This window comes from Osmerus eperlanus, chromosome 4, assembly GCF_963692335.1.
Source record: "Osmerus eperlanus chromosome 4, fOsmEpe2.1, whole genome shotgun sequence".
NCBI classification, from domain to species: Eukaryota; Metazoa; Chordata; class Actinopteri; order Osmeriformes; family Osmeridae; genus Osmerus; species Osmerus eperlanus.
Window position 1 is genome coordinate 16,098,344 of NC_085021.1, and position 12,514 is coordinate 16,110,857.

A 12,514-nucleotide genomic window follows, 5' to 3' on the forward strand; every position below is an offset into this window, starting at 1 on the left:
TTCACAGTTCAGGGGCAGCATCTCCATGCAGCATCCATCCATCCATCCATGCAGCCCTCCCTTCCTTCCTTCCTTCATCAATTCCTTCTTCCCAACTTTAGAGCTTGTCTGTCTTCCACTTACCCTGGACCTGGGAGTCCGGCTCATGTAGGGGTTCTGGACCACGCTGCTCATTTTGGAGGCTGAGGGTGGCCAGGTTTGTGAAGAGGATGCACTTTATCCCTTAAATTGGACAGACATGAAGCAGTCTGAAACTGCTGCTCTAAGAGTCTGGGAAGGTTCAGGCAGCATACCAGTAACAGTCTCTCTCCACTTGCCACGCCCCTTGTATTACATGGTACACAGGAAGTCCGCTTTGTGCCAATCAGAGGCTGGGTTTGTTCTGCAAACCCCAGCAAATACTCCCGGAAGTAAATTATTTAGGTAGCCTGGCACTAAAAGCTTTTGATTGTCTGAACCAGGAGAAAGAATACTAAAAGCCCTTTTTGCTTGTCAAAGAGCTGTGTGTATGTGTGAATGTATAGTATGTGTGTGTAAAACACAAACTCGCTCACAGTACATAGTTGCGGCTACACAAATGCGCGTAGCAAAGCAAGGTTTGAAATAGAAATACAGGTGTGTGTGTGTGAACGTTGGTGTGCAGTTAAAATTATTTTGTCTGTTATTGATACCTATCTAGCTCAATATTACTAGATGTTGCTACATACAGTAGTTAAAAACTATTGTAAATGAGGCCGTAGTCAAGAATCTCCATCCGTGAAAACGCACAACATATTCCTTCTCAGCAGAGATAACCATTATTTTTGGACACGTGTTACGTACGATGGCAGAACACGCATTGTGTTCTGTGGAAAGGTTTGTATAACCAATGGCTTAGCCTCTCAGACGCTCGTCTGAAAAACAGAGCTATCTATTATTAAATGTAGACCATTGGCCAACAATGTCACTTCAAACCTAAATAGAAAACTCTTGATATCAATAGGTTTACTGTGGGGTGTGCAGTAATGGAATTTTTATGGAAAGCCTCTGCTGTCAGAATGTGTCAAGAGGTCTTAACCAGTGTTTGTTGGTAAAGGGAGAGGTTTCTGGATAAGATTGAAATAAAATACCAGAATGTTTGTGTTAGTCCAAAAGCATATTGTATGATCTGTTTGCAGGTTCTGAGAGTTTATGTTACTGCAGGATGCAGCATATTAAATGGCCTACCTGTAGAACTGCAGCTGTCTTTTTGGGCTCCCATACCGTGCACTTGAGACAGGAGGAAAAGAGAAAGAGAGAGAAAGAAAGAGAGAGAAAGAGAGAGAGGGAGAGAGAGGGAGAGAGAAAGAAAGAAAGAAAGAGAAAGAGAGAGAGGGAGAGAGAGAGAGGTGGGTTAATAAATGCGAGGCTCAGTTGTATGAAAGCTTATTTGTTATGGGTTTGCTTTAACCTACTGTACATATGGTACTGGGATGACCTCAAGCAGTATTTGATGGCAGGGATTGTGTGGATTAATATACACAATATGTTTGCCTGAGTGGAACATTAGATCACTTAATCTAACCACACTGTGTATGACTTAATGTAAATCTTTACAGCATGTGAATGGTTAGTTACTGTAAGGTGAAGAGACTGTGTGATGTGTGTAGCATGTGACGTGTGAAACTGAGCTTACCTGTAGATCATGCCTGGGGAGGCATGTTGTCTATGGGAGAGGCGTGCTGGGGAGTCTGTGGTGGATTCAGGATACATGAGTCCCAGGTGAAGAGGAGCAAACAATGCCTGCTGTGGGGGTCACACTGACACTTGTCACCCGTCTCACCTGGTGATGGAAGAGAAAGCAAGTTTGTTCCTCTCTAGCAAAACATGAAAAGCGTCGGTCCAAATAGAGCTAAAATGAACATCCACTTATATTGCAAAATACATCCAACCCTGTATTCTAAAAGGTTCTAATGTCAAACTATTTCACCCTATCCTTGCATCACAATGTAATCACTGCACCAAATTTACTGCTACCAGGTTTTATGTGGCACACGTTTCAATCATGTTACAAAATGTAAAAATCTCTTCTTGATAAAGTATTTTACAGCATGACTGGATTATCATCCCAATCCATTTTGGAGATTATGTTATTTTAAACCCCAGTACACGGTCTCTACATAGCGGATGGACATGTACAAGGGTAAGTTAGGGGAATAGATGAGTTGGATTTTTCTTTTGTATTTTCCTCATACATCCTATCTGTGGACAGAGGGAAACTGCAATACTTAAGGCATTAAACAATTGTCTGTGTCTGTGGTGATCTGTAGGCTAATAAATGCAATATTCACCATGTCCTTGTGGAAAAGGTACAAGACTGCTTTTACTGTGTCTCCAGCTCATCAAACTCTGTGTGGTGTAGCCAAGGACCAGGTCATGAACACACCAGTGATAGAGTACAGGAAAAACTATAAGGTGACATCCTCTAAATCTCCTTTGAATTCAAGGCAGGAATGTCCCCAGAAATAATAATGATGTGGCCCTTTCCCATCCAGCAGTCATCAAGATGGCTGACGGTGATATTCACAACTCAGCTGAGAAAATAGGTCACATGGATTACAAAATGTCCACAATGTCCTTGAATGCCATTGGGTGCCCTCTCTGGGTGCTACTATTCTAATAAGTATAGTGTGTGAAGAAGAAACACAATACTGTTCAGGCAACGCAGAATGAGCTCTATTCCATACTGCAATCTGACCAGTAGATGGTGTACTCATTCAACCACAGATGACACAGATGAGGGACAAGGAAATGACATCAGCTAAGGATGGCCTCGAGGTCTTTCACCTATGGACTTATATGATATGGCTCACACTAGACTGATCTGACCTCAAGAATTGGGGGTGTTAGAGTCGTTTTACAAGTTTATCTGCATCTGCTTGTACACTAGTTGGTACAAAATAATAATAATAGAGACTGTAATCACGACTTGACATCTGACTGACAAGAACAAGATGTTACACCTTGTCAATCTTCTTTTGCATAGAAACCAATGCAGAGTGGGCATTCAATTTTAAAAGAGACAGTAACCTGATTTCTGATCTAATAATACCACATTCCCAGGTGTCCTCTCCATTTTGTCCCTGCTCTGCGGCTGTTTGATTGTGTGTGTGTGTGTGTGTGTGTGTGTGTGTGTGTGTGTGCATGTGCGTGTGTGTGTGTGTGTGCATGTATGTGTGTGTGTGTTCACACTAGCAGAGAGCCCTGGGAGGCCAACCTGCTCCTGCCTCTTGCTTCCCGTCCTCTTTATAGCCAGGAAAGCAGAGAAACAGCCAATTGGAATTTTCCTGATAGAAATGAAAGCCAGCAGTGTAGACACTGCAATACAACATGATGAGGGAATGGAAGCAGGAAGGCAGGAAGGTGCATTATGTCCTCCCTCTGAGACCGAGAGCAGTGAGGGTGTTTGCACCCACTGCATGTTGGTTGTGTGACCATTGCAGGATGGCTGGTAAAAGATTAGAAAGAGATGAGTGGCGTGAATAGAGTAACACACACAAAGCCCAGCCACAGAAAAACAATGTATTTGCAGAGTATTATTCACGTGGCTGCCTTCCTGACCTAAAGTAGCCTATCACTGCTGTGAACATCTCAGGTAAATTGAGTTTGGAGACAGTGGTAGATTCTCTATTGGCTGACAATGCCATTGCATAGGACTGCGTGAAGAAGAAATACAGTACACCAGCAAGATGGGCAGCATCGACAGCGAGGATACCCAAACACAGGGTGCTCTGCAGCTTGCTCCCCTGCAATGACAGTGCGTCTGGGGGAAAATTCAAGTAGATCTGCTGAATGTCTGTAGCGCTCACCCGTGAGCAGAGAGAGGACGCCTGATGGATAACCCTCAGCTCACATTTCTGCTGCCTCATGCCATCATCATCTGCTCTCAGCAGGAACGGGAGTGGAAAGCAGGGAGGGAGGGAGAGAGAGAGAGAGAGAGAGAGAGAGAGAGAGAGAGAGAGAGAGAGAGAGAGAGAGAGAGAGAGAGAGAGAGAGAGAGAGAGAGAGAGAGAGAGAGAGAGAGAGAGAAAGAGAGAGAGAGAGAGAGAGAGAGAGAGAGAGAGAGAGAGAGAGAGAGAGAGAGAGAGAGAGAGAGAGCGAGAGCGAGAGCGAGCGAGGCGAGAGAGGTGTAGGAGCCATAAACAACCCTGTGAGAGAGAATGCTCACGCAGCAACTCTGACTTGAGGAACTTCATTTCATTGCCGGGAGAAAAGCCTGGATCATGAAATAATTCATGTAGCAATACAGAGTCTACCGATACATCTAATAATCCCAATCAATGGTGTGCTTATTTATGACACAGATAATTGTGTAATCACTCCGGCCTAAGACGTCGCTTTATTCGAATTTACAGCTGTGAATATCAGCTGCAGTGTTGAAAGTCTCACACGCTGCTCGTGCTAGTGATTCTCACAGGGAAAGGGTGTAAATACAACTGGGATTGATGGATGCTTCCAAACAACAAACTCTCCAGAGATACCAGAAGTTCGAGGGTGAACTGCAAAAAAATCACTCACGTACAACGTGTAGCCTTTAACATAGAACTTATGCAACTATGATCAAGCCGCGACCACATCAATCTGAATATTGCACTTTCAATACACTGATTGCATTAGAACAGTTGCAGATAAATCAGATTTAGTCTAAATAGCAAAAGTACATACTTTTCAGAGGATCCTCAATGTGCTTTTTTTCTCTCCCAGAGCCGTGTAACGAGGAACTGTAACGTCTCAGAGGAGTGTCAGGGCAATGCCAAAGATATTACAAGCCACTCTGTGCCTACAGTATGCACTTGACTGGTGCACTGATATAATTTCCACAGTAGTTTTTGCTTGGTCAGCACCACTCGCCTATGAGATATATGTCTGTACAGTCTGTACCATCTCCTCCTCTACAAAATGTGTTCCATGAGTTCCATATGCTATGTGCATATGGTGAGTCTTTTGTGTGGCTGGCTAGAGACTGCAAGTCCCAAAGGCAGTTTAGAACGGCTGAATGGTTAGGGCAATAATGCCATGTTTCATCAATTGTTCTAGATGCTTCTATACGGTATTTGTTCCCCTTCACTTACGTACAAAATCAATCATAGAAGGTCTGTAATCCTGGCCTGTGGAAATCATTACACAAGCATCACATCGGCTACACTGAATCCTACACATTATCCCTGGGCAGCTATGGCATCCCAGGATGGTTTGGACCTTTGTTAGAGCTGATGTCATATTTGAGTAAGTAAAAAAAGGCTATGAGAGAATAGGTCACACTCAGGGGTAGAGCATTTGACTATAGATCAAGAGGTTGCATGGTCAAATTCCCCTGTGTATGTCACTTTGGATAAAATACTAAATTAATACATTAGCAAATGGTACAGTGGTTAAAACAAGAGTGATATGAGTAATACACATTCTAGACATGGAAGTTACAGTACATTTTAGTTCCATCCTAGCATCAAATATTATTTTTGAGGAATGGAGCTATAGCTGTAGCTATAAAATGTGGCCATTGGTTACTTTGACCAAATAAAAAATTGTGTAACCATTTTATATTGTCCATGATTCTGTTTCACATTGCTCAATATTTAATGTTGCTAACTGAAATGGAAACAAGAGGACATGCGACACCAGAGGAAAAACACTGAGGGATGAGATGGTATGACAGTCAATGCAGGAGAGCAATTTTCAAGCAGCAAGGCTTGCTTAAATGTCACTTTATATGTACACTTTAATACATTTCACCTGCCATTCAGGCAAAATGTGGTACAGTGAATTACATAACACCCTCACATACATTACACTGTCAATTATATTCTTACTGGAGCTTGCATCATACTGCTGGAAGCAGTAAAAACCTTCCCCTATAAGTGGGGTAAAATTACATCCCATTAGAGAACAATAAATCCATGACCCACAATGTAGCCCATTAGCTTTAATGGTTGCTCCTTGAAAAGGATAGTGCCATCATCTCATATCTGTCATAAGCCAGTGGGTCTGTAGGGCCCCAGGTGCAGCGGGCCCTTAATGTACAATCTGCCAGAATGAGCAACGGTCGTGAGGAGTACGGGTCGCGAAACTTCCCGCTTACATCTTCACCCGGTGCATTGTGGAACTGTTCAAAGAGCAGTCCCTGTAAGTGTGTGGAGCACCAACAGCCAAATCATATCTCTTCTGATGAAACTACAAACAGCTGTGCCAAATACACTTGCCTCGGGATTCAACAGTACTTTAAGCACAATCCAATGCAGACAAACAAACAAAACCCAAACGGCTTGAGGAATAGGCTAGATATCCCCATTTATACCAACCTGCTACTGGTTTTTCAAACTCTCCACTGCCTTGTGCCAAGCTTCTAACCATACAGAGAAAACAATATAATGGAGATTTGTAATCAATGAAGGGTAATTGTTTTCTCTTCAAAGAACTTGGCTATCAAAACGCACACAGTCCTCCTTGTGTTCAACAGCTTACTGCACCAAACAATGCAACAGTCGCAATCCAGATTTGGACTGAATCCCAATCTCACATCCAATGCGCAAAAAAGCTGAATAAACCAACCACTTGGTACCAATTGCGGTGTTTAACTGCATGCTCAACAACTTCTAGAAATACAGTCAGCATTTACAGGCACACTTGTAAAGACTATAGAAAGTATTCTATAGGCTAGAACTGGGGTGTTGTTTGTCCTTGAACAAAGGAGCATTTAATTCACCATAAGCATATAAAGTACAGCAATATAAACCATTTTGAAATGTCTATGCTATCAGAGGACATATGACAGATCAGAGCATCTCTGACAAAGGAGCATACATGCTGCACCAGACACTGTTGTCTGTGTTTAATATAGCCTAGTAGGTCAGGGGAATGTAATGGTATGACAAATCCCTTTTCTACAAAAAAACACAGGAACCCTACAAGGACAACTTGCTCTAAAGCCAAAATATGCAGCATTCCATCTCCATATGTCTCCCAGAAACATGCCAGTGCTTTAAAGGAGACAACACACTGGTGTCATTAAGGAGGAGGAGTCGATCCCCGACTCCTCCCAGGCCATGTGCCGAAGTATCCTTGAGCAAGACTCTGAACCCCAAGTTGCTCCCGATGGGCAGGCCGGCGCCTTGCATGGTAGCTCGCTGCCGTCGGTATGTGTGATTGAGAGTATGAATGGGTGAATGAGAGGCAAACATTGTAAAGCGCTTTGAGTACCGCTAAGGTAGAAAAGCGCTATATAAATGCAGTCCATTTACCATTAAGTTGTTTCAGCACCCACCTGAGTCCTCTGCAGATGCCTAGAGCAGTTTCACTTCCAGCCAAGATGGAGAAGAGGAGGGAGGACAAGATCACCTGAAAGAGAACCAATTATGTCCACATGAGGCTAGCTGTGATTCTTCTCTCTTTAACCAGGGAGTCAGACTTTGTGGATAGCAGCATAGCTCTGAGTGACTGATTGAGTGTGTGTGTGTGTGTGGTGGGGAAGGGATGAAGAGAGGTAATGAAACCATGTGATGGCGTAAGAATGGTGAGTAAGTGCAGAGAGTAAATGAGAGTCATGAAGGAGGAGCGTCTCGCTTTACCTCCCCCATCCCTCTGTACACAAACACACACAAGTGAACATGTTTCACACGCTGTATGCATGAACACACACAATACGCACAAGCATATGAGATCACAAAAAAAACACTTTTCGAAATCACATATTTTCTTGGTTCATTTTATAGCATCTCCCCTTTTAGTAGGTATGATGCTGTTATTTAACTTCTCTGTTTTCCACAGTCAGTAAACTCACTCAAAGCTGACATAACACATAAGGGTCTTAGGCTAGTTAGCACAGTGGTTGGACACAGGCTGAGCATTGCAGTATGTAATAGCATAACTCAACCCTGACTTCCTAAAAGAAAAGTGAATCTTCACATCAGAGGGACTTGAATAAGGCAGGGTCACTAAAGGGACCCTTTTGACAGGCAGGCTCCAGTTTCTGTCACAGAGGTGTTTATGGTGACATTGCTTTGAGGGGCTTAGTCCACATGACTCAGACATTCAGCACTTTGCTGAAACTCTGCTCTACGCAAAGGTCACCAATGTCAAAAGAGGAGTCAGTAGAAACCCAGTAGCCCTGCTGTTCCCTCTAAAACCCAGTGATAATCATGTACATTTGACACTTCACACAAGGGGTCTCCGTTTCCTAGGTGATGCTTTATGTTCATTCCAGTTCAGAGGTGTTTCCTTACATATTTGACATTGAGGTTGTAAATGTGTTATGTGCATGTGTGAAACACGGGTACACGTAGAGGGATGTCACAGCTTGAAGTGTAAAAGCCTCAGCATGTTGAGGTGGCAGATCATGCGGGGAGAGCATCTGGTGCAGGGGCTGTTGGTCTCTGCTGCCAGCACTTGGCCAGGAACAAGCCTTACATACCTTGTGTCTGTCAATGCTGCAATCTGGTTTTAGGGAAAAGCCTTCTGTATCAAATATGCATGGCCATGTAGTTAAGCAATACTGTATTTGAAACAAACCCTTAAACAAATCCTAGCCCACATACTGTTTGCCATCATTTAAGGGCAAAATATAGTAAATATTACTAGCAACAATGCCTGTGGAAATCAAACTAAACAAGAGTGCAGGTCATCCTTTAGGACTGGCGTCAAAGAGCTCTCCAGCAGGGAATACGGTTAGAGTTTTTCCTCAGGACTGCAATGCTGGGGTGGGGGGTGGGGGGGCTTGGGGTAAACTAATACACTGATGTCTCAGAGTCAAGTTGTTAAACAGATAGTGTTCAGCTGTGACACTAAACTAATACCTATCTGAAAGGGTGGAAGCAACATGAATACCAAAGTATCGAATCCAAGTCGGATTTTCCTTTCCCCATCCTATACTGAGGCCTCTACTGCAGGCCTGCAATTGCATCCTATGGAGACACACTCAATGCTATCATCTTGTACAGTCAAGGGGGGGGGGGGGGGGGGGGGGCTTGGGGTAAACAAATACACTGAGGTCTCAGAGTCAAGTTGTAAAACAGATAGTGTTCAGCTGTGACACTAAACTAATACCTATCTGAAAGGTTGGAAGCAACATGAATACCAATGTATCGAATCCAAGTAGGATTTTCCTTTCCCCATCCTATAATGAGGCCTTTACTGCAAGCCTGCAGTACTGGGGGGGGGGGGGGGGGGGGGGGGTTTGGGTTCTCCAATGTATATGCTCTCTTAGTTAAATTAATATAGACTACATGATCAGACTGACGTCTATATCAACTTCAGCGCACATCCTGCCACTTGCATACTGGCTACCCGAAATAGAGCATAGGCTTTGATGAATGTGTAGCCTAACTAATTATGATAAGTTACACAGTAGACCTACGCGAAAGCTACATTTCATCAACAGATTTCAAAAGCGAGGCGATTGTAATTTCAAAAGGGCATCTCTTAACATCAAAAGGTCAAATGTTTTTAAGTAAAGTGACATTTTCCCAAACATCCACTCTGAACGTAGGCTACAGCTTAGAAGTAGGCTACAGGCACTATATCCCTGCATAAAATAATACTACAAGATTAATGTGCAGGTTTAGCCAAGCCTTAGACTGAGTTGTAATATTCTCCTCTAAACAAAAAGGTATTATAGGCACGGCACTTACAACAGACAGCCGCGTTTAAATAAATTTCCTTTACCTTTGATGTCAAAAGTCTGGAGGAATCTTGATGCTGATGAACGTTGAGGGGGTAACCCGGCAACGGAATTCCCGACCCAGTAGATCTCTTTCTTCTTTTACCGCCTGTACCCATCAAGATTTGTAAAGCCTGCCCATGTGAGGCTGTAACGCGGTTTTACAGCCTTGTACGTATTACCATTGGTTGGTCACAGTATAGCTACATGCATTACTTTTTTATGATTGGTTCAGAATGCTGTCGATACATGACTGAACATGATTTTGCATCAGTGTGTTCCACCAGCCGATGCTTTGTATGTGACTGTATGTCGTCGTATTTTGAAAGTGTTTGCATAATAACGACAGTTTAACTCAGTTGATTGTACTGTATTCATAAGTTAGGTTACAATTTGTACTCTACTCTATCTACTCTAAGAAGTAAAGGAGAATAGTTAAGAGTAGAGCTACTGTAGTCTAGCTACAATTACAATACGATAGAGTAGGCTGCAGACCTGTGTGTATAGCTATTGCACAATTTACAGATGTGTGATATATGCAAAATTATCCTTCTCTCTAGCCTAACCTGAGGACGTGTCTTTTTGAAGTGGTGTTACAATAGCGTCCTCTGCAGGAAAGGCGAGGACACACAACGCAGTAAAGTAAAGCAAACTTGTCTGCCACGAGAGGGCAGTATAGGATAGATAAATCCTGGAGGTGTTACCGGTCTCGTTTCGCAAAAATGTTGCCTACTACTAACTGTCTGCGATCTGATACTCTTTAATATTTTACTAATGTCCTGACAGTTCGGCTAATTCAATTTTTAGACTCAGACTTATATTGATAAATAGTCGAATCCCATGTAATAACTAAATATGTGTACATTTCACTTTACTTAGCCTATTCCCTAAATCCTCTTAATAATAACAAATAATTTTGACTGGTATAATAATTGGTACACAAGTTTTTACATGTTAAAAAAAAAAATCAGTATGCGATTACTTGTGCTTTACGATAAGAACCAAACCATTTATTTTAATGTCACATTTAAGCACATTTAAATACATACCACAATATGATAAACCCATAGTCACATCCATAGGCACCCTTAAGCTATTAAGAGAACAGTGTATGTTCAACTCAAACACACCTGCAAGGTCTCACTCACCAATTCAATGTAAACTCCTTGTGTAAAACCCAGTGAGCAGGCCTGCTGGTTTAATAGAATGTGTCGTTTTTTAATGTGCTACTGTGCATTATGCTGTACTGCTACATTTTCATATTTGTGTTTCTTAAAAGAATCCAATAAAACCACGGATTAAACAAAGATTTGGGCTGCTGGAGCCAGCCTATTTCCATCATTTCTGTGTGCAAATCCACCAGGCAGCCACGATGATTACCCAAATATGCAGCTGGGATGTCTTCAACCCGCTGCACAGCAATACCCCTGCTATTCTCTCCTAAACAGAAACTTCTTTCTCTCCCTCATTTATTTATTTTATTGTGCACAAAAGGAGCTTATAATGTGCATATGATCATAGTGAGTGAACGCTTATTAAACTTGCTTGTAAACCAGGTAACCTCGTAAGAATGGGGATTAGGTTGGAAAACACTGACGATGCAAATTCACCCACTGAGCCATCTGTGCTGTGCTGCAAAGTTAAATCAGGCATGGAGCGCACATCCTCCTAAATATCCCAACTTTCTCTTCCAGTCCTTCTTTGTTGTTGTAAAGCAGGGAAAAGCCTTTCCAATAGGAGAAAATAAACAAAGGCGCTTTTATAGACTAATTACTCTCCGGGCTATTCTTTTGCTTACTCTTCAACCTCCTTTTATGATTAATTCCCTTTTTCTCTTCCAATGAATCGGGTTACAATCCAATTCAGTTTTGTCTACACAAGTGGATGTTAAACAGCAATTGCTATGATAGGACTATTGTTCTGTATTTCAGAAGAAGTGTTTGTCATATTTCAGATTTTTTACATCCCTGCTTGTAAACTACAGTACTGTATCGGTCCAGTGAAAATAGCATTGATGTACTGTGGACATAAACTAAAATCCACATGCACGAAGCAAATATGAACACTAGACACATCATTTGGTCTAAAGTTGAGTGTTTATGCAGAAGACTGAGTCTTGATACTTGTTTACTAAACTGTCTAAAGGCAGCAGTAGGATACAGCAACAGCTTGGGTGGATCAGTTGTTTTTGAAATACCTGCACCATAGCGTTAGCGTCAAGGTTCTGTGTGAAGACAGTGCCAAGGGATGTAAATCTACACCAGATTAGGTGATTACAAGCGGCGAAGATCCGGGGCTAAGAACAAGAGTCAGTCTTTTTGATCTGTAGTTGGCAGAAAAATTAAACAAAGTTTCTTTTTATGCAATTCTTGTTGTTCATGAGGTCAGTTGACGTGCAGAGCTCCTGGATTTGTCTTGTTTCCAGATGTCATACAATAGTTCCTCTGGTTTAAGAACACTGTAGTTCAATCTGACTCTGAGTCACATGGCAGTTTTCCCAAATTTTGTATTCAGAAATAAAAAGTCATTTTTGCTTTTTAAACCCTCAGATTTTTCTGATGGTCAGATAATTATTGCCTTCAATCAGCTATTGGAGATCCTGCCATAGAATACGACTGTATAATGCAGTCAATACAGCAAACAACACAGTGACTTTATACAATACTCCCCACATTGTATTCAGCTGTTTGAATACCCAGTTCAGCCATTCAAGGACAACCCCAGTCATGGATAATTAGTTTTGTGTACTGTACACACACACACACACACACACACACACACACACACAAACACACACACACACACACACACAGTCCCACTCTGTCCCTATGGTAGGGGCCAGCT

General features: G+C 42.3%; 1 protein-coding gene across 3 annotated transcripts in view; it reads right to left on the reverse strand.

Annotated features, from left to right (window-relative positions):
• Positions 1-9,799, reverse strand: part of LOC134019062 (voltage-gated potassium channel subunit beta-2) — a 41,061-nt gene extending 31,262 nt beyond the window's left edge. Inside the window, exons 1-3 of one of the 3 annotated variants that reach the window (XM_062459576.1) lie at positions 9,676-9,799; positions 1,655-1,801; positions 1,207-1,248 (exon numbers count right to left, since the gene is read on the reverse strand). In XM_062459576.1, the coding sequence (XP_062315560.1) occupies positions 1,207-1,248; positions 1,655-1,731 (119 nt within the window). In that variant the 5' untranslated portion in view covers positions 1,732-1,801; positions 9,676-9,799. Of the gene's footprint in view, positions 1-1,206; positions 1,249-1,654; positions 1,802-7,279; positions 7,456-9,675 lie in introns of those variants that run through there. The other 2 variants (XM_062459575.1, XM_062459577.1) reach the window with 2 other exon arrangements.
• Between the last annotated feature and the right edge of the window lie 2,715 nt (positions 9,800-12,514).